At 44.0% G+C, this 26739-nt stretch overlaps 2 protein-coding genes across 2 annotated transcripts in view; one reads left to right on the top strand and one right to left on the bottom strand.

Moving 5' to 3' along the window:
* LOC308320453 (sex comb on midleg-like protein 2) overlaps nt 1–26739 on the top strand; it is a 52003-nt gene that overhangs the window by 8483 nt on the left and 16781 nt on the right. The window contains exons 2-7 of the mRNA XM_080770874.1: nt 3643–3892; nt 6325–6402; nt 10354–10424; nt 13262–13496; nt 14471–14559; nt 16607–16850. Of these exons, the coding sequence (XP_080627000.1) occupies nt 3871–3892; nt 6325–6402; nt 10354–10424; nt 13262–13496; nt 14471–14559; nt 16607–16850 (739 nt within the window). The 5' untranslated portion in view covers nt 3643–3870. The remainder of the gene's footprint in view (nt 1–3642; nt 3893–6324; nt 6403–10353; nt 10425–13261; nt 13497–14470; nt 14560–16606; nt 16851–26739) is intronic.
* LOC308319537 (kelch domain-containing protein 3-like) lies at nt 432–1643 on the bottom strand (the record flags this gene model as incomplete). The annotated part of the gene is made up of 2 exons (XM_080769642.1): nt 432–457; nt 923–1643. 2 exons carry the CDS (start codon nt 1641–1643, stop codon nt 432–434), a joined length of 747 nt encoding a protein of 248 aa, XP_080625768.1.

Raw genomic sequence — 26739 nt, 5'->3', positions numbered from 1 at the left:
GTGGTGGTCCCCAGGTTGCTCTTGGTCACAATGGTGGTCCCCAGGTTGCTCTTAGTCACAGTGGTGGTCCCCAGGTTGCTCTTAGTCACAGTGGTGGTCTCCAGGTTGCTCTTAGTCACAGTGGGGGTCCCCAGGTTGCTCTTAGTCACAGTGGTGGTCCCCAGGTTGCTCTTAGTCACAGTGGTGGTCCCCAGGTTGCTCTTAGTCACAGTGGTGGTCCCCAGGATGCTCTTAGTCACAGCGGTGGTCCCCAGGTTGCTCTTAGTCACAGTGGTGGTCCCCAGGTTGCTCTTAGTCACAGCGGTGGTCCCCAGGTTGCTCTTAGTCACAGTGGTGGTCCCCAGGTTGCTCTTAGTCACAGTGGTGGTCCCCAGGATGCTCTTAGTCACAGTGGTGGTCCCTGGGTCAAAATCAGTTGAAAACCCCGGGTTTTACTGGAAGGTCATGAAATGTATCCCTGAAGTGACATAGTAAAAAAAAAGAAAAGGGAAAACCTACACTGTAATCAGGCACCCTGTCTTTGTACTGCTTGCTGTTTTAATGTCCTTCTTTTATTGGCTCCACGTGTCGCTGTTATTTATACTTTTTATTCTTCATTTTATAGTATTATTTCATTTGTTTGCTTGTTCAATCAGCAGCTGTTTGCTATTCATGGCTGCCAGTTCCCACCTGATGTTGTGTGGGAGTCCAGACTGCTCCAGACCGTACTGAATAACCGCTAGCTTACATAATGTCTTGAGGCTAGGACTGAGGTCTAAGACATACAGGACACTAGGTGTGTATCCTCCAAAGAGGATGACACGATCTCCCAGCATGCAACAGCACATCCTATTCAACGTATGTGGACGTTTCCCCTTGGGCTCAACCTTCTTCCAGGAGAAGGTCTCTGGACTGAATTTCCACAGATTATTTAATTTGTTACCTATGCAACCGTAGCGACCACCACATATGTACAGCTCTCCATTGTAGGTAAAGGCTGAATGTTGAATGCGTCCTTCTGGATGAAGCTGTGTAGAAGGTGTGTCGAGCCAGAGGTTGGTCTCTGTGTCAAACACTCTGATGGTGTTGTAGTAATGATCCCGCCTGCAGCCTCCAAATACAAACATCTTTGTCCCGATGATGGTAGCAGAGTGACGTTCTGTAGCAGGAGGTGGAGTTCCTCTGGTGTTAATTAAAGTCCAGACCATCGTGGTGGTGTCCAACTTGTAGATGTCATTAGTGCATTCAGTCCCGGTCCGTCCTCCATGAATATACATGACCTTCCCCAAAACACAGGCTGAGTGGTAACACCTCCCCTCTGGAACGGTCCCAGAAACCTGTGGTTTGAACCATCTGTGGGCGTCGACATCAAATGCATAAAGAACATTGCAGTAAGGATAACTTCCCCAGATGTAGACAGTGTCTTCAATCAGCACAGCTGTGTGGCCGTAGCGCCTGTTTGGAACCTCAAGGTGACGTTCTCTTCCAGGTGTCACTGGGGTCAACTTCCTCCAGATCAAAGACTTTGTGTTGAAGACGTGCACATCAATCTTCTTCTCGTCGTCCAGACAGTCTCCTCCAAAGCAGTACACACAGTGTCTCACTGTCACAGCTCTTTGATTGGCTGTCTCTGGTCCTCTCAGACGCTCAGCCCAGCGTAACATCACTCACTAGAATAAGTCCTTTTGACCGATCGTGTCCTATTGGCCAAGTCCTGCTGTGTAAAAGCATGGAATGTTCTCTGTCTTCACTTATATTGGTTCAGATGCACAAACGTCACGCACAGTTTTGGCCAATCTGTGAAGCCGATGGTTTGGTTTGACCAATCAAGGATGTCGATGCGTGCTGACCTCCCTAATATGGTAAATTGATCACGATGGCAACTAGGGCTACATATTATGCAGGGCTGCACGTAAGTGTTGCGCCAGTACGCATGCGCCGTCAAAGTTCATAATGCGCTGTCAATCAAGCGCCGGGAAGCGCTTCTGCGTACCAACAGCTGGGGCCGCCCAGAATGATTATCACGGCCAGAATACTAGTAAATTCTGCGGCGAGAGCATTTCCCACTGACTGCCACTCAAAGTAGCTACATACTGGCCAATCACAGCACGTCTTACACAAGTGCACTGGCCATTGTGGCCAATCACAGCGCGTCCTTACTCAAACGAGGGAGGATTCCATGCTGCTCACTGCTTGTTTTCCGGGTGCTGGAGCAAGTTGCTCGTGTGCGATGCCGTCTCTCACGGACTGGCACTGCTGCACAACATGAAGCTTATCAACATGACGACAGCGTGTCCCGACATACTGTCCCTTATTATCGTAAAGTCGGGTTAGTGTACACTGTTTATTTTGCACCGAGGAGCAATGTGTGTCTGTCTGACTGTCTGACTGTGTTGACTGTGTGTACGTCGCCTCGGCTAAAAACAAGAGGGAAGCCTGACGTATGCTTCGCCGTACGACGTGTCGTATGTTAAACAAATAGCCGATCTGCAAGCTCACAACGTGTCGACTCCGCAACACGTTGTGAGCTAGTAGATCGGCTATTTAAAAAAAGAATAAAAAAAAAGTATCTAAATATTGCTTTGATGCTCATATTATCCTTAGGAAGTATTAAGAAGTTTATATTAGAATATGCATATAGGGCTGCAATACACATGGACCTATAGCTGTAATTTGCAACTCTAGATTTTGTTTTATAATGGGATGAATCTCTCCATTGACTCCCCAGTCCACACTTATCCAATAAATATCGTTTTGCTATTTATAAGTTATTCATGCATCCCTATTTTATCCATCCGGCGAGACCGGTCGCCGCATTTTAGGAGCACCAAGTAACTCCTCCAGGTGCTCCTCTGAGTACTAGACCAAGTAACTCCTCCAGGTGCTCCTCTGAGTACTAGACCAAGTAACTCCTCCAGGTGCTCCTCTGAGTACTAGATCCGGGCCACTCTACCCCCTGAGCCACTGCTGCGCTCATCTACTTTTTTCTACTATTTCCTTTAACATTTATGGAAAGATCTGTGCGTGAGAACGACTGCTTTTTAGAAGTGTAAAGGCAGTCTGTGGGACACACGCTCAAAAGACAATTCCTAAACAATGAATAATGAGACAAGATAACAAGATATCAGAGTTCTAGAGTATAAGGATTTTACTCGAGTAAGGAGAAAGACTTACACCACCTGCTCATGTATGGAAACCCCCGTCTGACTCTCAGAATGGAGATGGACGACAGCTTTTATAGCTCACTCCCACACGAACAACCCCCAACATAGAGCCTCAAGGCGCTCACCAAATGGGACAGTGACATCGTAAACAAACAGCACCGAACAGCACCAAACTGTAACTTGGAGTATTATTAGATGTTTATCCCTAAATGTCCACGACAGAAGGCATTTGTAGAATCGGCCTCAAGGTCTTAATGGGTTATTAATTATTATTATTATAGAAAGACAGGAAACGGAGCGAGGTCAGAGGAGGCTAAACACATGACGGCGTCACGGCTCCAAAAATACAACCGGTGGGACACAAACATGTGCTCTGACAGAAACGGGTGCACACGCATGTGTTAATGAATCCGTGTGGGATTCATGTGTGCTGCTGCTGTTATACAGACCGTTGACATGAACTACTTTCCTTCCTTGTGTGTGTGTGCTTGTTTTCCAGGACAGACGGCGTCACAGAGGAGGAGACACAGAGACAGTGGGTCAACACCCTGGGTCTTCCTATCCTCACCACAGAGGAGACACAGAGACAGTGGGTCAACACCCTGGTCTTCCTGTCCTCTTCACAGAGGAGAGACAGAGACACAGAGTGGGTCAACACCCTGGTTCTTTCTATCCTCTTCACAGAGGAGACACAGAGTGGGTCAACACCATCGTCACACCTGTCGACATGGGGAAGACCCCACTGAAAGGTAAGAACGTTTATTTTTATTTTTAAGTTTTATTTTTGCGGCTTACGCCTTTTTATTGGTTTTTTGAAGGGACAGACAGTAGGCTGACAGGAAACGGGAGAGAGAGATGGGGGGGGGGGGGGGGGGGGGGGGAGGGAAGGACATTCAGTAAAGACCGTGTCGGGCTCGGGGGTCGAACCCGCGGCACACTGCCACTGGATTACCAGTCGGGTGCCCAGACGGTTACGCCACCGCCTGGGCCTAACGATGAATGTTTTTACCATTTTGTCACATTTCCTCCCAAAACAGACAAACCACAAGATCACAATGTCATGCTGTGAGCTTGTAGATCGACTATTATTATTATTATTATTATTATTATGATACTTTTTTACATTTAGTTTTATTCATCGTCTTTTATAATGGCTCAAAATAGGGCTGCCGGTAAACCACAAACGGGACATCATAAATGTCACTTTTTACGCGGCAACAATATCTTCCGGCTGTGATGAAGCAAATCTTAACGCAGAATTTCATGTCTTTTGAATGAAATTAAATCATTCTTGATTTATGGCAGGGGTGAATGCCTTCGATCTTATTTAGCTATTGAAAAAATAGCAGATCTACAAGCTCGTAGCGCGCCACTCGGTGGCGCGCTACGAGCTTGTAGATCTGCTATTTTTGAAAAATCGAAGAACGACTGACATAGAAACAGCTTTTTTAAGAAAACATGAAAATGTGTCCTGGCTGGCTGTCTTTTCAACCACAGGGCCAGTTCTATACTTGAAAGAGGCTGTTGCTGATGAAACGTGGAAGCAATACTACTACCTAAAGATGACTCATTCACCATATCTCACTTCCCCATAGTTCAGTGGGAGGTCTTATCTGTAGTTCTGTGTAATAGACGCAAAATATTGCATCTGGTGTACGTCGTACGGTGCAAGGAAAACGCAATCACTTTACGTTACGGCAGTGGTTTTCGCTTTCAATGATTTTTATTTGATTTCAATTATTTGACATGGATCACATTAACGTACATGAAACAAAAACAAAAACAAAACAACTAAACAAAACAACAACATGCCAGCAAATATTACAGAAAAGTAGTCAGGTATACAGTTGGTACTTCATATATACACATATACAGTACATACACATTCACATAAATATATTTTATATATATATACATACATGCATATCTTTGCATACCAATACATACGCATACTATACATACACATACTCGTATAACTTCTTCTCATACTGTTACACCCATACATATTACTCTTTTCCATTTCCATCTTTTAAAAATCTTGCAATAGGTGACCAGTCTCTGACGAAGTCAGTAAGATTGCCTTTTAACCCATTCTGACCTGAGATCAGATTCTAAAAGAATGTCTTCTACATCCTGACAGTTTTCTGAAAAAGCCATGTTTCTATGTCAGTCATTCTTCGATTTTTCAAAAATGGCAGACCTACAAGCTCGTATCGCGCCACTCGGTGGCGCGATATGAGCTTGTAGATCTGCTATTTTTCAATAGCTAAAGCATAACATGATGCCAACACCAAAATGGGTGCCCGGTCAGAATGGGTTAATACATATGATAATCTCTCCATTGGCAATATCGACATGAGTTTTTCATACCATAATTGTATGTCAGGCAGTGGTTTTCAACCCTCTAGATTAGTTTATTCAGCATTTCAGCCACAGAACCACCTCGTGGGGAGATTCAACCTCTTAGCATTTCAGCCACAGAACCACCTCTTGGTGAGATTCAACTCAAGATCCTAGGTGCCTCTGTTCCAGAGTACCTGATGGGCTACCTGCCCAGAGTGAGGGATGCTCACAGGTACTCAACCAGAGGAAGTCCCTATGATCTAGTTCCCCCCAGTTTCAGGACACTCATGGGAAAAATGCTTTTTTCTACGCAGCCACTACTCTGTGGAATGCACTCCCTCCAGCCCTGAAATCCCTAAATTCTATTGCAATATTTAGGAAAGACCTGAAATCATGGCTCCATCTACACTCTCACTTCTAGTAAATTATGTTTTAAAAGTAATTGAATTCTAGTGAGTGTGTAACATTTCGGTCCATTTGGTTTAATTTTACACTCACAAGAGTTAAAGCTCTATAAGGGTCCATTTGGTTACCAACTCTTAGCCAGGGACCACCTGGACCCATAATAATAATAATAATACTAATAATAAGACTCCTATCCCATCTCATTTGGTGAAGAATGGTGCGCTACGAGCTTGTAGGTCTGCTATTTTTGAAAAATCGAAGAACGACTGACGTAGAAAGACATTTTTAGAATCTGATCTCAGGTCAGAACGGGTTAATGGGTGAAATCAATGTGTGTATTCTGGGTATACAGAAGCTGACCTCAGAGCCACAGAGTCAGACGTCTGATGTTATAAATAGTCTGGAATGAAAATGGCCGCGTTTGTCTTCACAGATCAGAAGGACGGGAAAAAAGACAAACCAGGAAGCACCATTATTTCCCCCTCAGGACAGACTCTGACTTCAGCTAAAGGTAATGTGGGTTTTCCTTCTCTCTTAACCCATTCTGACCTGAGATCAGATTCATACGAGGTTTCCATTGGACACACACTGGTCTGATTAACCCATTCTGACCTGAGATCAGATTCATACGAGGTTTCCATTGGACACACACTGGTCTGATTAACCCATTCTGACCTGAGATCAGATTCATACGAGGTTTCCACTGGACACACACTGGTCTGATTATAACCCATTCTGACCTGAGATCAGATTCTAAAAAATGTCAGTCGTTGTTTGATTTTTCAAAAATAGCAGACCTACAAGCTCATAGCGCGCCACTTGGTGGCACGCTATGAGCTTGTAGGTCTGCTATTTTTCAATAGCTAAAGCATAACATAGTGCTAACACCAAAATGGGTTCCCGCTCAGAATGGGTTAAAGGACCACTTCACCACTTTTCAACCTATCTTCATATAATAGGTCCTCACTAATAATCATGATAAAATGGCACAACTTTTTTCCTACTCGGTCTGTGTCTCATAGGAGGGCTGTGGGGCAGTTTAGAAACCGTCTTCCAGTGACATCATCATTAGGCGGATTTCTTTTTAAACAAGATTTTTAGATTTTCATTATCGTGATAACGATGGCTTCCATTTTCCGCATTGCAACTTTTCAGGACTAGAAAGCCTGCGGTTTCTATTAGCTTGTGTTCCCCATCGATGATGTCACTGGAAGACGGTTTCTGAACTGCCCACAGCCCTCCTATATGAGACACAGACCGAGTAGATTCTTTTTTTAAATTGCGCCATTTTTTCATGATTATTAGTGAGGACTTATTATATGAATATAGGTTGAAAAGTGGTGAAGTGGTCCTTTAAACAATCTACAATGTATAAATCGGGTGTCTGGATGTTCAAGCTTCCAGTCATAAAATGCTTCCCGTACTTTCAGAAAGCATTCATTCAGCAGTATTTCCCTTTAGAACGAGTAGCTTTACAGTTATATAACACCAGTAAGACGCGCAAACGCGGGAAGCGAACGCAGCTGAGACCCTGCAGATCATGTCTGTCTGTCTGTCTGTGTGTCTGTCCCGCTGTTACTGTATATGTGGACCTGGCCCCTTTTGTGCCCATATATGGAGCTGAGTGATTGCTGATGCAACACACTCCATATTTGGACGTATAGCGGGACAGACACACACACACAGACAGACAGACACACGGACAGACATGATCTGCTAGGTCTCATAGTAAGTGCTCACTGCGTTCGCAAATACTGTTCTGTTTCCTCCAGTCGTGATCTATGTTTACATTTAATTGCGCAAAGCTCAGCCTCACTATTTGACCAAACAAAGAAGAAAAACAAGAAGAAAAGTGTTGTGTAACCTGCCGTTTTCTTCTTCTTCTTTCTGATTATTTGTTCGGCCCGAAAAGTTTGTGTTTCGTTGTCATGATTTCTCACAGCTCCAGTTGTCTTTGGTCTGTTGGACAGCACGGTGTCGGGTTACTGCTGTGTCACGCAGCAGAAGCACTGCAGGCCACTCACTGTGACCCTTAAAACATATTGTGACATATTGCAATATCTGCTTGTGTTAACGTGTGAAATGTGTGTCTGCGTTATGTGTTATAATAATAGCTCAGGTTTATATAGCGCTTTTCTAAATACCCAAAGCGCTTTACAAGGAAGGGAACACTAGGAACAGACTTTATTAAGAGAAAAAAAACAAAGTAAAACATAACAGATACAGGGTTAAAAAGATAAAAGGATAAACGAGACGTCAACTGGGCAAAGCTATTTTGAAGAGGTGGGTTTTGAGTGAGGTTTTGAAAGAGAGGAGAGAGAGGGAGCAACTCTGAGATGGTTGGGGAGTTCATTCCAGAGTTTGGGGGCAGGCCGTTATCTCAGGGGGGTTCTCAATGTTTTTGGCTAGGGACCCCCCGGAAATACTTTGGCCATGTCTCTGTCTGGACCCCCGTATTTTAAATAATTTGGCGACCCCCTGAGGGGTCACGACACACGGGTTGAGAACCCCTCGGTTATCTTTTATAAAAAATAAATGTTGAGCTTTAGAATAGAACACTTATTGTTATACAATATTGTATTTATATTATCCAGTGCAGACACATTGCTAAATGTCATTTTGTAGTCCTAGTTACGTCCGGGTCCAAGTGGCACCAGCTCCCGTCCGCATCTCACTGTAAATAGAATATCTAAACGCGTGAATCTTTTTTACAATGACGGTATTTTTCAGAAAGGAAGCCATTGAGGGTTTAAAATGGGTCCTAATGCTTCCAACTCGAGTAGAATTATTAATGTTTTGTCCATGACAAAAAAAATATATGATGTGGAGACAATAAAGACTATTATTATCATTATTATTGAAGGTGGTAAAACAGTCCATTTGCTCAGTAAAATATTTCGGGGGCATATTTAGAATGTGTGCGGGGTTGAGTATGTTGAATCTAGTTTGCATTAATGGGGATTTAGTTGACACAATGAAATAAAATGGCGATAGTATTCCGTGTGGGGCAGACCGACGGCCTGTCACAGCCAGATTTGGGAGAGCAGCACAGCTTTGTTGTTGCGAGGAAAGGAAAGCAGGTAAAATGAGACTTCTAAAACGGGTAGTCCCAATACTTCATTCTGATTGGCTGGTTACCGTCACGTGACCGGTGTAAACTCACCGATAACCCACTCCTTCAATCACTTTGTATCAAACTGCAGCCTTGTAGCTGAACTGGGGAAGGGGAGCGCTTCATTGCGTTACAAACACATGCCGTGCGGGCGTCTAAGCACCGCCCGCCTCATATGACTGTGAATGTGTGGCTCCAGGCAGCCCCGTAAAGATATCAAGCGCTATTCTCCCGTCACATAGTCTACTTGCGGAGCAAAACAAGGAAGTGTTGTGGCTCTGGCTCGCTCGCTCTGGTGGTGCAAAGCGTAGATACTTTTGTGAATGTAATAGTTTTATTAGGTTAATATTGCCATAATGTTTGTAACCGTTTTAGAAAAGCAATAAGCCACTTGAGGCCCCAGCTTACCGGGTATTTTACACTGGCTGCGGGGTAGAAGACCCTCCGCTGCGCGTCGGGTCTGCCTACGCCCCCAGCCAGTGTAAAATACCCGGTAACCTGAGACCTCTCGTGGCTTATTGCTTAATTTCGTGGTTGTTTTCGTCTCAGATTTAGTCCGACGGAGCGTCACAGCATAACTCTATGGGGACACAAAAGCGACGCAAAAGTAGGACCAGGAAGTATCTCAGGAGGGGGCGCTCACGTCAGGGCTAAAATACTGAATGGGTCGCACACACCAAGACTGCATTACAGTAATTTATTCTTGCATTTTGGACAGGAGACAAACGCGTTTGGGCTATCCAGCCTTCACACTGATGAAGCGTTAGCCTCCTGTCCAAAATGCAAGAATAAATGACTGTAATGCAGTCTTGGTGTGTGCGACCCATTACCGTTATTCATATATGATTTGAACAGGTAACGCACCTTAACCCATTTAGACCTGATAATAAATTAAAAAATCTGAAATATGTCAGAGGTGCTCAATATTTCATGTCAAGGATCCCAAACATTATCTGTAATTGCTCGCCGACCCCCATCTGAAAACATGTTGTTCCATGAGGGACCCCCCCCCCCCCCCGACCCCCCAGAAGCAAAGATTTGAGTTAAAAACATTCACTCTGAAAGATTATATATTCAAAGATCTGTGCCGCATTTTCACGATTTCTTTCAAAAATAGCAGACCTACAAGCTCTTATAGCGCGCCACTCGGTGGCGCGCTATAAGAGCTTAATAAGAGCTATAATGATGTATTCTGCCTCTTGGCCAGTTCCCACTTGAAAAAGAGACTCAATGTGTTTTTACGGGTTAGATAATAATTTAACAGTAAGCTGGAGAAAGGAGGATAACTGTACATCTTACTGTACCTCTTACTGTACCTCTTACACACTGTGTCCATGCTCTTGTTTCCAGATGCGTTCAGTTGGGACGAGTATCTCAGAGAAACATCGTCGACGCCGGCTCCTCCCACCTTTTTTCGTCAGGTATGTGCCACGCACGCACGCACGCACGCACGCACACACGCACGCACAGAAACATTAGTTTATTCTTTAGGCACATTGCAAACGGGGACAAAGCAGCATATTGCAGAGAGAGAGAGAGAGATTTCTTTATTTTTGTGTCATGCACCAAAGGCGCCCAGCCCACATGGGCTTACAGGACACACCATATCATTGCATTCAATATTGCATTGTGTACAATGAACAGATTTGTTTTGTTGATATTCCCTTTTTTTTTTTTTTTTTTCACAAACAAAACATTCTGCCTTATTTCCCACGCCCTGCATAAAAAGTCTGCCAAAGCAAAAGTACCTTTCCTAAAACATAATTCCAGTTTTTCATAGTCCTCCAACCAGAAAAAGTCAGCACAGATGGTTGTCATTTTACAAAATAATACATGTCTTAATTCTTCATATAATGGGCAGTAAAACAAAAGATGAATTTCATTTTCAATTTCTTTCAAATCACACACTAGACAGACTCTGTCCTCCTCAGGAGTACCAAATGAATCTACCCGTTTCTAAAGCTAACAGTAAGGTCCCAGAATGCAGCTGTGCACAAAAAGATCTCTGACTTTTGGATATATTCTGTGTAACATAAGGATCAGGGCCATAATTATTTTTAATAAGACGATATGTTCTTAGTTTTGGTTTGTACCATAATTCAACGGCCCAACTCTCCATATACCTGAAGGAACATACAGTTCTGTATTTCATGAATATTACAGCATAGTCTATTTAAATAAATAAATGATGAATTATTCTTAAAGAATAGAGACTTTACTTCATTTGCCCTGGGGTAACCATTAGAAATGTCCCAGCAGACACATATAACCCATTCTGAACGGGAACCCATTTTGGTGTTAGCATCATGTTATGCTTTAGCTATTGAAAAATAACAGACCAGTGTGTGTCCAGTGGAAACCTCGTATGAATCTGATCTCAGGTCAGAATGGGATAAAGTGTATATCCTGCTAACCAGGGCACACTAACCAGTGTGTACAGTATGTAACAATGACACCCCGTTCCTCTATTGTCTGTCCAGGGTTGGGACCGTTCTCTTTGTCTCCTTGTCTCTTATGTTGCATACGGTGACGTCTATACACAGACCTTACTGTCCAAACAGCAAACATTACCATTAGCACTGGAGCCTGGCAGGTTTAACCTGAGATCAGATTCTAAAAATGTCTTCTACATCCTGAAAGTTTTCCATTCTGACCTGAGATCAGATTCTAAAAATGTCTTCCATGTCAGTCGCTCTTCGATTTTTCAAAAATAGCAGACCTACAAGCTCGTAGCGCGCCACTCGGTGGCGCGCTATGAGCTTGTAGATCTGCTATTTTTCAATAGCTAAAGCACAACGTAATGCTAACACCCCTGAAGATGAGAGATATTGTATTTTCTGTGATCTAGATGAAATTGAAAACGAAGTTCACGTTTTCTTTTACTGCTCTAAATACGATGACATCAGGGATATTCTGGTTAATAAGATGTCTTCTGCACTAAACCCAAGCGTTTAGGTTATAAACAGTATTAAACACTTATTTGTAACACTTTTTAAACGTGTCACAGTGTTTAGATTATAAACAGAATCGCCAGTAACACTTTTAAAACACATAAACGTGTTTAGTTTTTTACAATCAAAGTCAGTCATATTATAGGTGTTTAGAATTCAAACACTAGGTGTTCTCGTGAGGTGTTTTTTAGTGAACTCGTGTTCTACTGTATTTTATGACCATTAATAAACATGTGGCATTGTATTATTACACACTGGTGTTTATGTTTAAACGTGTCACATGTTCCAGGGATTTACAGTGGGGATTACCTAGATTTAAATGACTATGTAAAAAATAGAGATATATGTTTTGCCAAAGGGACTTTTCGTTGTAGCAGATTTTATCTGTCAAGCTTGGGAAAGAAGACAGAGTACTATCTGTATACATCTGAGGTGTAATATAATGAATTATGTAATGCAAACATGCTGTAAAAATGCATAAATTGTGTAATGTAAAACATGCTGTAATTGCAACTGTGAAATGGTGTCTTATAAACCCATGAGGGTTGGACACATGGTGTGCATGACACGAAAATAAACAATCAATCATAGTTGCACCCTAAAGCAGGGGTTCCCAAAGTGGGGTCCGGGGACCCCCAGGGGTCCTTGAGGCAGTTCCAGGGGGTCCCCAGCTAAATGATAGTCTGGAACCAAATGGACCCCTTATGGGTCTCTCTGTGTGGGAGTGCACACAGAGACCCATCTGTGGCAGTGTTTGTACACTCTCAGAGTTAAATTTTACATTGGAGCATTTGCCCCAAACTGCCACTCAAAGTAGCTAGAACTGACCAATCGGTGTGCCCTTGCACAAGTGCACTGGCCAATCACAGCATAATAATAATAATAATATATATGATTTATATAGCGCTTTTCAAGGTACCCAAAGTCGCTTTACAGAACTATTTTATTAGAAAACTAGTTAAAAAGTGGACAAACGAGGTGTGTGTGTGTGTGTGTGCAAAATATGGTTGCTGTGAAAGAATATGTATTCAAAGATTTACACATGGTTTTCACGATTTATTTTTAAATAGCAGATCTACAAGCTCGTATATCTACTATTTTTCAATAGCTAAAGTTTAAAATGATGTTTAATTGGCTAACCAATCCTCTCTCTGTGTTCAGGCCAGGGCTCCGCCCTCCTTGGCTAACCAATCCTCTCTCTGTGTTCAGGCCAGGGCTCCGCCCTCCTTGGCTAACCAATCGTCTCTCTGTGTTCAGGCCAGGGCTCCGCCCTCCTTGGCTAACCAATCCTCTCTCTCTGTGTTCAGGCCAGGGCTCCGCCCTCCAACGACTTCAAGGTGGGCATGAAGCTGGAGGCCCACGACCCGCGCAACGCCACCTCGGTGTGCATCGCCACGGTGATGGGCATGACGGGCGCCCGGCTGCGGCTGCGCCTGGACGGCAGCGACAGCACCAACGACTTCTGGCGCCTGGTGGACTCGTCCGACATCCAGCCCATCGGCACCTGCGAGAAGAACGGAGACATGCTGCAGCCGCCGCTCGGTGAGTACGGTCACGTCAGGTTACGTCACGCCACGCCACCGTCACGTCACGTCGATTTTAATCAGAGATGCTCCGATCGGGGCACGGTGGCACAGTTGGTAGTGCTGTCGCCTCACAGCTAGAAGGTCCTGGGTTCGATTCCCGCTCGGGGCACCGTGGGTGCTGGCGGCGTGTTTCCTCCTCCGCGTCATCAGTGCCCATACCCGAGGCGGTGTTGGCGAAAGGGCCTTTATGTGTGGAGTTTGCATGTTCTCCCCGTGTCCCCTAGGGTAGGTACCCTCACATGTTCTCCCTGTGTCCCCTAGGGTAGGTACCCTCACATGTTCTCCCCGTGTCCCCTAGGGTAGATGCCCTCACAAAAAACATGCAGTAATCCTGGTCTCTAAACTGCCTCCCCCTGGCCAGCCGGGGCGCCTGATGGAGGGGAAAGGAACTGGTTGGAATAACGTGTTCCTTCCACGCGCTACGACGTCCAACCAGGGAAACTCCCCCCTGTCAGGTGTAAAGGAGCAACTTGGACACTCAGGCATGAAGGAAGCATGAGTTCAAGTCCGTTGCTCTCCCCAGGTTGGCGGAGGGTGTGTAGAGCCCAGGATCACATTAGATGATTCACACAGAGGTGAAAAATGGGTTACAAAATCGTGGGATAAGAAATATATATTAAAAAAAAAGATCAGGTCTTTTATATTTATATTTAATATGTCAAGATTGAATGACTTTTTCTTTTTTATTCAGCAATGGGTAGAACGCTCCCAAACACCTAGTGAAGCGCTACGTCACATAATTTGGAGCGACACCCACCCGGAAGCGTTGACTCCCACTTCTAGACCGAGGCAGCCAATAGCGTTCCTCCAGGCTTTCATTTTTCACGCAGACGAAATGAAAGCCTGGGTATCGAGGCTATATGACAGTCGTGTATTACTTATGTGTGGAATGATGTCTAACGTTCTAATGTCTCTCTCTCTCTCTCTCAGGGTTCCGTATGAACGCGTCCTCGTGGCCCATGTTCCTCCTCAGAACGCTGAACGGTGCAGAGATGGCGCCGGCCGCGGCCTTTAAAAAGGTAACGCGTTCATTAACCCATTCTGACCTGAGATCAGATTCATACGAGGTTTCCACTGGACACACACACACTGGTCTGATTATAACCCATTCTGACCTGAGATCAGATTCATACGAGGTTTCCACTGGACACACACACTGGTCTGATTATAACCCATTCTGACCTGAGATCAGATTCTAAAAATGTCAGTCGTTCTTCGATTTAAAAAAAATAAACAGCAGATCTACAAGCTCATAGCGCGCCACCGAGTGGCGCGCTATGAGCTTGTAGATCTGCTATTTTTCAATAGCTAAAGCATAACGTGATGCCAAAATGGGTTCCCGCCCAGAATGGGTTAAAATACCTCCTTGTCCTGAACTAAAACTTTTAATGATTATTTAATGTTATGGATGGGCGATACAAATACCGTCTAAATCCTGACAGTTTTCACAAAACCCTCATGTTTCTACGTCAGTCGTTCTCAAACATTTTCGTGTCGAGGACCCCCAAAAATATATGTAATTGGGCCGCCGACCCCCCCATCTGAAAATATGTGTTGTTCCAGGGACCCCCCAGAAGCAAAGATATGAGTTCAAAACGTTCACTCTGAAATAATAATACATTCAAACATTTGGGCCACATTTTCACGATTAAATTGTTTTTTTTTATATATATATAAAAGTACAACATATTTCTTAAAACACCAAAAGGGGTTCCCGCCCAGAATGGGTTAAGGGTGCCACCGTTTACACATTCTAAAGCTCAAATTATCGCAAATTAATTTGAATGATTTTTTTTTATATATATATATCGATTTGGAGGCGGAAACATTATTAATTTACCTTACTTCTTCTAAAATAACAGGTCTATAAGCTTGCCTCTGTTTTATTTTTGCAACACCGTTGTGCCAGAGCTTAAGGAGTTTACAGCTTGACTGTTTTAAACGCGTAACCCGCATTTTAATCAACCCCCCTTCACTGCCCAGATTGTTGTATTACCTTTAGAGCATACGCTGAATTATTTGGGCTTTTAATCCGCGGAAATCCAGCGAAAAAAGGTTCCTCTGTTTGTTGTGATTCGATCGTACCATCCACCCTCTTGGTGCACCCGGAAGACGCACACAAGACCCGTCTCCATGAGGCGTTCATTTGCATTGGCCTCAATTTCCCAGAAGCCCTAGCAGCCCCACAGCATGTGACGATTTCCGGTTTCGTCGTCAAAACGAAACCATCTAGTCTCTTTCTCCGCGGCGAAGACAGAGTTTCTTTTTATTTATTACAATACGGCGGATTAAACACATAAAACAAAAGGCGGGTATGTCATATATCGCAGCGACAGTAACCTGGAGTGTACCATTCCTGGCAGTAAAACTGTCAGACTAACCTAATTTAGTAAATTATGAATAGTCGATCAAAATAGTTTTTATGTTATATGTCATGTTATGTTATGTCCCGACAGGATCATATACCCTAAATGAAATGGTGCCCAGGCTAGGTTTTAGGGGTCCTTTAATGAAATATTGAGCACCACTTATACAGAAACATGAGGTATTTCAGAAAACTGTCAGATTTTTTTTCTTCTCGACGTCGGGATTAAATCCTTGATGGAGGGGAAAGGAACTGGTTGGAATAACGTGTTCCTTCCACGCGCTACGTCCAACCAGGGAAACTCCCCCCTGTCAGGTGTAAAGGAGCAACTTGGACACTCAGGCATGAAGGAAGCATGAGTTCAAGTCCGTTGCTCTCCCCTTGTCCCCCATATATGGGGACTAGGTTGGTCTCCCCTTGTCCCCCATATATGGGGACTAGGTTGGTCTCCCCTTGTCCCCCATATATGGGGACTAGGTTGGTCTCCCCTTGTCCCCCATATATGGGGACTAGGTTGGTCTCCCCTTGTCCCCCATATATGGGGACTAGGTTGGTGGAGGGTGTGTAGAGCCCAGGATCACATTAGATAATTGACACAGGGGTGAAAAATGGGTTACAAAATCGTGGGATAGAAAATATACAAAAAAAAAAAAAAAAGATTAAATCCTATCGTAATGACGACGATGCCACTATTCCTCCAGGAGCCTCCGCGGCCGTCTCAGAACCACTTCAAGACGGGCCTGAAGCTGGAGGCGGTGGACAAGAAGAACCCGTACCTGATCTGCCCCGCCACGGTGGGCGAGGTGAAGGGCGAGGAGGTGTTCGTCATGTTCGACGGCTGGAGGGGAGCCTTCGACTACTGGTGCAAGTACGACTCCAGGGACGTGTTCCCCGTGGGCTGGTGCGCCGTCACCAAGCACAGCCTGCAGCCTCCAGGCAACAGTGGTGAGTGGAGTGGCCTCTGGGCCTCCTACCTATTACCTATTAGCACAGCCTGCAGCCTCCAGGCAACAGCGGTGAGTGGAGTGGCCTCTGGGCCTCCTACCTATTACCTATTAGCACAGCCTGCAGCCTCCAGGCAACAGCGGTGAGTGGAGTGGCCTCTGGGCCTCCTACCTATTACCTATTAGCACAGCCTGCAGCCTCCAGGCAACAGCGGTGAGTGGAGTGGCCTCTGGGCCTCCTACCTATTACCTATTAGCACAGCCTGCAGCCTCCAGGCAACAGCGGTGAGTGGAGTGGCCTCTGGGCCTCCTACCTATTACCTATTAGCACAGCCTGTGGCCTCGGGGGACTCCTACCATTTTACTCAAAGTTCCCCCGTGATCAAGAGCATCGTAATTTTAGGGCCTACCCAATGAAAGCCTTGAAGTGGCGTACTGTATGAATCCGACACGAAGTACTTCTTGGAATAGTTTGTTTGGTATAATGTCCATATTTTATTCCAACTCGTAGTGACTGGCCAGAGTAAAAACGGAATAAGATTATTATTTTTTTAATTTCACCATCCGGTCTAGACCAGATCAAACAGCCATTTTAGTACATCTGTAACTCAGACCAGGCTAGTCCGAGGTGGAAGGTTTGGTGACGTGAGTTTAGCAGTGAGTGAGACTGAGAGGCAACACGGTGGTGTCTCAACCTTTTGTCTTCTAGCTCTGGGCCTCTGCTAGAATTGCAAAAACATACTGTATTTCTTAGCATAAATGGAAATAAATAAAATGTAAAGATAAACTCATCCAAACTGGGCGAGTCCAAGTCGGACCGGGTCTTGAGTTGGACTCTCTTTGGGTGGACTCGGGTCGGCTACAACACTAGCATTCAGAGAGCGTGGAATAGTTGTCTTGGCGTGTATGTTCTAGCAGACCATGTATGTTCTAGCAGACCATGTATGTTCTAGCAGATGTTCTAGCAGACCATGTATGTTCTATAGCAGACCATGTATGTTCTATAGCAGACCATGTATGTTCTATAGCAGACCATGTATGTTCTATAGCAGACCATGTATGTTCTATAGCAGACCATGTATGTTCTATAGCAGACCATGTATGTTCTATAGCAGACCATGGGCTCCATGTTCGTCACCGCTAAACCCCTTATCCCTAAACGTCTTCTCCTTTTTTTTTCTGTTTTGAAAAACATTTTTGAATAGTTCAACTTGCCAATCTACTTTGACACGTAGTTTTCAAGTGTGTAAAAAAAAAAAAAACAGTCAAAGAAGTTTAGGGATAAACTACACATTTTGCCTAAAGAAGCAAAGCCAAACCTGTACTTTGATTTAGGCCTGATTTCGAAATAAAAAATAAGTCTTCTGAAAGAATATTATATTCAAAGATTTGTGCCGCATTTTTACGATTTTTCAAAAAATAGCAGACCCTACAAGCTCCTAGATCTGCTATTTTTTCAATAGCTAAAGTATAACATAATGCTTAGTTAAAACACCAAAAGGGGTTCCCTTGTTCGGCATCACATTTCCACTCGTTTTTCACCACATGACAGACAGTGAAGTGACAATTTAAAACCTGGTTAATTGCTAAAAAAAAACAAAAGAACAGGCAAAAACCCCAGAAAATAGAACAGGGTTCTATACCAAACGAATACCGGACTACTCGCCTCGGTGCTTGCCCGTTTTTCCTCCCGGAATTGTCACCAGTGAGGGGGATGACTTTGTAATTTGCTATTGGCTGTTTGTATTCTTTTTGGAAAAATATAAAAAGATACTCCTGTAGAAAGGCTATATTATTTTACTTATATTGACCCTATAAACAATTTAGTATTATTTAGTATAATGGTTTTGCACACTCAAATGGTACCTCGTCAGATAATCCCCCACATTATCCTACAACAACTTCTGTGAACTGACTTCACTGTAGCAGCTTTTCATGAATTATATTTGTACTTTAGGCTGTTCTGCTGTCATGAAATTAGTTTAAAGTTAGAGAAATTCAAAGTCCAGCCGTCTGCTGTCCAGCCTCTCCCACCCCTCACTGGGGACAGTTCAGTCTGCTGTCCAGCCTCTCCCACCCCTCACTGGGGACAGTTCAGTCTGCTGTCCAGCCTCTCCCACCCCTCACTGGGGACAGTTCAGTCTGCTGTCCAGCCTCTCCCACCCCTCACTGGGGACAGTTCAGTCTGCTGTCCAGCCTCTCCCACCCCTCACTGGGGACAGTTCAGACTGCTGTCCAGCCTCTCCCACCCCTCACTGGGGAACATTCTGGGAGGAAAATAGAAACGGGGCGAGTGGTCTTGCTACCTACCAAACCATGGTGAGCTGAGCTCTTCTAGCAGTGGTGAATGTCGTCCTCTAGGTGGCAGCAGAACTCCAATAACGACGTCTAAACTCCATCAGGGGCATTTCATCAAATATTCATGGGCAACATCTTTGAGCCACTGGTGTATTTAATTTACATTACATTATTTATTACAAAACAAAGTGAATTACTGTCTTCATTTTCTTTAATGGCATTTGGCTTCTTAACTTCCAACTGGTTACATTTTGGACTGAGGTTGATAAAAAAAAAAGTCTTCAAAATCCTACATTTTCAGAAAAAACCCTATGTTTCTATGTCAGTGAGTGGTGCTCAACCTTTTTCATGTCAAGGACCCCCTGAATTATCTCTATTGGGCCACGGACCCCCATTTGAAAATATGTAGTTCCAGGGACCCCCCCCCCCACCAGAAGCCAATATTTTAGTTAAAAATGTTCGCTCTGAAATATATATTCAAAGATTTGCACCACATTTTCACGACTTTTCAAAAATAGCAGACCTACAAGCTCGTAGCACGCCACTCGGTGGCGTGCTATGAGCTTGTAGATCTGCTATTTTTCAATAGCTAAAGCATGACATAATGCTTGAAACACCAAAATGGGTTAACTAGATAACCCAAACCCTGGCATCGCATGTCGTAAATGTTACGAAACATTGCGGATCTAACATGAAATTGCACAATCTACATCTGAATCTCCACACGCTCCAGACATGACATGGAGCACCGCGTGAGCATGACGTAGATTGGCTATTTGTTTATGATCATCATGCAAAGAAAACAATGATATGATATTAGTAGCATACTGTACTAGTATTTATATATATTTTGAGGCCTGTCTGGTCCTTTCGCTGTGTTTCTCTTTCTTACTAAATGCGCTTGAGTTCTACACTCCACAGTGTTGTTTTTGGCAGCAGATTATTTAGATTTTAGTTTTAGTCATAGTCTCTTGAATGGTTTTCCTTTAGTTTTAGTCACATTTTTGTCACCAGGAATGCCTTTGTTAGTCTAGTTTTTAAATCTACGGCTGATTTAGTCGACTAAAATGTATTTTGGCGGGCCTTGATGCCGTCGTAATGACTGATTTTACACATGCAACCAAAGTGTGAAATGACTTATACTGGATCTCTTGTCCACTATAGTCCCTGCATAACATTTTAGTCTAGTTTTTATATGTATGACGAAATTGTCAGTATGTTTTAGTCATCGTAGCTTTGTTTTCATTTAGTTTCCATGTAGTATCCGTCAGTGAAAAAAGGTTTAAGGAAGTCGACGAACATTTTTCGTCTTGGGTTTTAGTCGAAGGAATCGACACTGGTTGAGTTCTAGTTCTACACTGTGCTGCCGACCCACCTATAGTTCTGGTGCTGCCGACCCACCTATAGTTCTGATGCTGCCGACCCACCTATAGTTCTGGTGCTGCCGACCCACCTATAGTTCTGATGCCACCGACCCACCTATAGTTCTGATGTCTCTGTGCTGACCCACCTATAGTTCTGGTGCTGCCGACCCACCTATAGTTCTGATGCTGCTGACCCACCTATAGTTCTGGTGCTGCCGACCCACCTATATGTCTGGTGCTGCCGACCCACCTATAGTTCTGGTGCTGCTGACCCACCTATAGTTCTGGTGCTGCCGACCCACCTATAGTTCTGATGTCTCTGTGCTGACCCACCTATAGTTCTGGTGCTGCCGACCCACCTATAGTTCTGGTGCTGCTGACCCACCTATAGTTCTGGTGCTGCCGACCCACCTATAGTTCTGGTGCTGCCGACCCACCTATAGTTCTGGTGCTGCTGACCCACCTATAGTTCTGATGTCTCTGTGCTGACCCACCTATAGTTCTGATGCCACCGACCCACCTATAGTTCTGATGTCTCTGTGCTGACCCACCTATAGTTCTGATGCTGCTGACCCACCTATAGTTCTGATGCTGCTGACCCACCTATAGTTCTGATGCTGCTGACCCACCTATAGTTCTGATGCTGCTGACCCACCTATAGTTCTGATGCTGCTGACCCACCTATAGTTCTGATGCTGCTGACCCACCTATAGTTCTGACGCTGCCGACCCACCTATAGTTCTGATGCTGCTGACCCACCTATAGTTCTGATGCTGCTGACCCACCTATAGTTCTGATGTCTCTGTGCTGACCCACCTATAGTTCTGATGTCTCTGTGCCGACCCACCTATAGTTCTGATGTCTCTGTGCTGACCCACCTATAGTTCTGATGTCTCTGTGCCGACCCACCTATAGTTCTGATGTCTCTGTGCTGACCCACCTATAGTTCTGATGTCTCTGTGCCGACCCACCTATAGTTCTGATGCTGCTGACCCACCTATAGTTCTGATGTCTCTGTGCTGACCCACCTATAGTTCTGACGCCGCCGACCCAGCTATGGTAGATAATTGGCAGTGGATGTTTGGGGGGGGGGGGTTACGTCACCCTCCTGATGCTCATTGGCTCCTGGCTTCATCTGGAGACGCTCCTCCGGCTGCCAGACATTATCCCGGGGCTCTGAAAGCACAACAACCCATAAATACATCAACGTGAATGTGTTCAGTGTGTTCCCCCCCCAAAACGAAAAGCTCAACTTCACACTTTGGTAGCTTTACGTTTATCTGGCTATAGAGCGAAGCCTCCACTCCCCGCGTGCTTTCCAAAAGGTCGTACGAGGACCGTTGATCAACTGGGCCTTTTCATTAAAGGGACGGAACCCCTAATTATTACAGCAACATTGCCATTTGACGGGCGGCGGCGGGCCCAGGGCTCGTGTACAACGGCGTGGTGTAATAGCTCTGCGGCGCGGGGGTGTCTGCCAAGCGTCAAAGTCACACGGGGTTAGCCCAGAGATCAGTGTTTTAGTGCTGCTGATCACTTGCAGACTTCTCCGAGCCCAGCGGAGCAGCGTGACTTATAGCATCGCTGTCGGCCAGAGAGAAACGTTGTTGTTGTACAGCTCTGTGTGTTCTAACGCTGTGTGTTTTATCATGGAGTCATGCAGTGCTTCGTTGTGTGTTTTATCATGGAGTCATGTAGTACTTTGTTGTGCGTTTTATCATGGAGTCATGCACTACTTTGTTGTGCGTTTTATCATGGAGTCATGCACTACTTTGTTGTGCGTTTTATCATGGAGTCATGCACTACTTTGTTGTGTGTTTTATCATGGAGTCATGCAGTACTTTGTTGTTTGTTTTATCATGGAGTCATGCAGTAGTTCGTTGTGTGTTTTATCATGGAGTCATGCAGTACTTTGTTGTTGTGTGTTTTATCATGGAGTCATGCAGTACTGCGTTGTGTGTTTTATCATGGAGTCATGCACTACTTTGTTGTGTGTTTTATCATGGAGTCATGTAGTACTTCGTTGTGTGTTTTATCATGGAGTCATGCAGTACTTCGTTGTGTGTTTTATCATGGAGTCATGCAGTGCTTCGTTGTGTTTTATCATGGAGTCATGCACTACTTCGTTGTGTTTTATCATGGAGTCATGCAGTACTTTGTTGTGTGTTTTATCAGGGAGTCATGCACTAGTACTTTGTTGTGTGTTTTATCATGGAGTCATGCAGTACTTTGTTGTGTGTTTTATCATGGAGTCATGCAGTACTTTGTTGTGTGTTTTATCATGGAGTCATGCAGTGCTTCGTTGTGTTTTATCATGGAGTCATGCACTACTTCGTTGTGTGTTTTATCATGGAGTCATGCAGTACTTCGTTGTGTGTTTTATCATGGAGTCATGCACTAGTACTTTGTTGTGTGTTTTATCATGGAGTCATGTAGTGCTTCGTTGTGTGTTTTATCATGGAGTCATGCACTACTTCGTTGTGTGTTTTATCATGGAGTCATGCAGTACTTCGTTGTGTGTTTTATCATGGAGTCATGCAGTACTTGGTTGTGTGTTTTATCATGGAGTCATGCAGTACTTCGTTGTGTGTTTTATCATGGAGTCATGTAGTACTTCGTTGTGTGTTTTATCATGGAGTCATGCACTACTACGTTGTGTGTTTTATCATGGAGTCATGTAGTACTTGGTTGTGTGTTTTATCATGGAGTCATGCACTACTTGGTTGTGTGTTTTATCATGGAGTCATGCAGTACTTCGTTGTGTGTTTTATCATGGAGTCATGCAGTACTTCGTTCTGTGTTTTATCATGGAGTCATGCACTAGTACTTTGTTGTGTGTTTTATCATGGAGTCATGCAGTACTTCGTTGTGTGTTTTATCATGGAGTCATGTAGTACTTCGTTGTGTGTTTTATCATGGAGTCATGCACTACTACGTTGTGTGTTTTATCATGGAGTCATGTAGTACTTGGTTGTGTGTTTTATCATGGAGTCATGCACTACTTGGTTGTGTGTTTTATCATGGAGTCATGCACTACTTGGTTGTTGTGTGTTTTATCATGGAGTCATGCAGTACTTCGTTGTGTGTTTTATCATGGAGTCATGCACTACTTGGTTGTGTGTTTTATCATGGAGTCATGCAGTACTTGGTTGTTGTGTGTTTTATCATGGAGTCATGCACTACTACGTTGTGTGTTTTATCATGGAGTCATGCAGTGCTTCGTTGTGTGTTTTATCATGGAGTCATGCAGTGCTTCGTTGTGTGTTTTATCATGGAGTCATGCACTACTTCGTTGTGTGTTTTATCATGGAGTCATGCACTACTTCGTTGTGTGTTTTATCATGGAGTCATGCACTACTACGTTGTGTGTTTTATCATGGAGTCATGCACTACTTCGTTGTGTGTTTTATCATGGAGTCATGCACTACTTCGTTGTGTGTTTTATCATGGAGTCATGCAGTGCTTCGTTGTGTGTTTTATCATGGAGTCATGCACTACTTCGTTGTGTGTTTTATCATGGAGTCATGCAGTGCTTCGTTGTGTGTTTTATCATGGAGTCATGCAGTACTTTGTTGTGTGGTTTATCATGGAGTCATGCACTACTTTGTTGTGTGTTTCATCATGGAGTCATGCACTACTTGGTTGTGTGTTTTATCATGGAGTCATGCACTACTTTGTTGTGTGTTTTATCATGGAGTCATGCATTACTTGGTTGTGTGTTTTATCATGGAGTCATGTAGTACTTTGTTGTGTGTTTTATCATGGAGTCATGCAGTACTTTGTTGTGTGTTTTATCATGGAGTCATGCAGTACTTTGTTGTTGTGTGTTTTATCATGGAGTCATGTAGTACTTGGTTGTGTGTTTTATCATGGAGTCATGCACTACTTTGTTGTGTGTTTTATCATGGAGTCATGCAGTACTTTGTTGTTTGTTTTATCATGGAGTCATGTAGTACTTGGTTGTGTGTTTTATCATGGAGTCATGCACTACTTTGTTGTGTGTTTTATCATGGAGTCATGCAGTACTTCGTTGTTTGTTTTATCATGGAGTCATGCAGTACTTGGTTGTGTGTTTTATCATGGAGTCATGCAGTACTTCGTTGTGTGTTTTATCGTGGAGTCATGCAGTACTTGGTTGTGTGTTTTATCATGGAGTCATGCAGTACTTGGTTGTGTGTTTTATCATGGAGTCATGCACTACTTTGTTGTGTGTTTTATCATGGAGTCATGCAGTGCTTCGTTGTGTGTTTTATCATGGAGTCATGCAGTACTTTGTTGTTTGTTTTATCATGGAGTCATGCAGTACTTTGTTGTGTGTTTTATCATGGAGTCATGCAGTACTTTGTTGTGTGTTTTATCATGGAGTCATGCACTACTTCGTTGTGTGTTTTATCATGGAGTCATGCACTACTTCGTTGTGTGTTTTATCATGGAGTCATGCAGTGCTTGGTTGTGTGTTTTATCATGGAGTCATGTAGTACTTTGTTGTTGTGTGTTTTATCATGGAGTCATGTAGTACTTGGTTGTGTGTTTTATCATGGAGTCATGTAGTACTTGGTTGTGTGTTTTATCATGGAGTCATGTAGTACTTGGTTGTGTGTTTTATCATGGAGTCATGTAGTACTTGGTTGTGTGTTTTATCATGGAGTCATGTAGTACTTTGTTGTTGTGTGTTTTATCATGGAGTCATGTAGTACTTTGTTGTGTGTTTTATCATGGAGTCATGTAGTACTTGGTTGTGTGTTTTATCATGGAGTCATGTAGTACTTTGTTGTTGTGTGTTTTATCATGGAGTCATGTAGTACTTGGTTGTGTGTTTTATCATGGAGTCATGCAGTACTTTGTTGTTGTGTGTTTTATCATGGAGTCATGTAGTACTTGGTTGTGTGTTTTATCATGGAGTCATGCAGTACTTTGTTGTGTGCTTTATCATGGAGTCATGTAGTACTTGGTTGTGTGTTTTATCATGGAGTCATGCACTAGTACTTTGTTGTGTGTTTTATCATGGAGTCATGCACTACTTCGTTGTGTGTTTTATCATGGAGTCATGCAGTACTCCGTTGTGTGTTTTATCATGGAGTCATGCACTAGTACTTTGTTGTGTGTTTTATCATGGAGTCATGCACTACTTCGTTGTGTGTTTTAGCATGGAGTCATGCACTACTTTGTTGTGTGTTTTATCATGGAGTCATGCAGTACTACTTGGTTGTGTAAGAAAGAATGTCACGCGAAAAACTAGTTTCCGTGGGGAGAGATATTTTGAAACTGAAAGTGTCCGTCTGTGTTTTTATAAATATTGAACCAATGAAGAGTTCTGCTTCTCATCAAGTGTTCTTAAAGATCTGCTGCCCAGATGGCTAAGTGAAACCTGGTGGTTGACGGTCCTGGTGGTGATGTGTTCGCCATGTCCAGTGGAGTGAGTGGACCCACTGGACTGGACTAAAGCCCAGAGTGGATCCACTGGACTGGACTAAAGCCCAGAGTGGACCCACTGGACTGGACTAAAGCCCAGAGTGGACCCACTGGACTGGACTAAAGCCCAGAGTGGACCCACTGGACTGGACTAAAGCCCAGAGTGGATCCACTGGACTGGACTAAAGCCCAGAGTGGACCCACTGGACTGGACTAAAGCCCAGAGTGGACCCACTGGACTGGACTAAAGCCCAGAGTGGACCCACTGGACTGGACTAAAGCCCAGAGTGGACCCACTGGACTGGACTATACATATCAGTACAGACCTCTGTGTCACCAGAGGGAGTGGATGAAGGGGGAGGATTTATGTCTCTTCCATCCCACCTGTTTACACGGGGGGGGAGGGGGGGGGGGGGGGGCTGTGTTTACATAAAGGCTCCGCAGTCCAGCTGAGGCACGTCTTCTGTATAGATCACAATAGTTTGTCAGCCGGTATCCGAGTTGTGTGTGTGTGTGTGTGTGTGTATGTGTGTATATATATATATATATATATATATATCATTTTATACAGTTTTTTTGGGGGGGGGGGCATGATGTCATTATAGCCAAAACAATCTTCAAAAAGAAAAAAAAAAACAATGCTCAGAAACGATCAGACCTACAAGTTCCATAACCCTGTGGGTCAGTTATAGGGTCATCATAGGGTCATAGTTAGGGTCATCATAGGGTCATCATAGGGTCATCATAGGGTCATAGTTAGGGTCATCATAGGGTCATCATAGGGTCATCATAGGGTAACATGACATCATCATCATC

The sequence above is a fragment of the Protomyctophum bolini genome, assembly GCF_963924005.1.
Source record: "Protomyctophum bolini genome assembly, chromosome: 8".
NCBI lineage: Eukaryota > Metazoa > Chordata > Actinopteri > Myctophiformes > Myctophidae > Protomyctophum > Protomyctophum bolini.
This window is presented reverse-complemented; position numbering and strand designations above follow the sequence as displayed.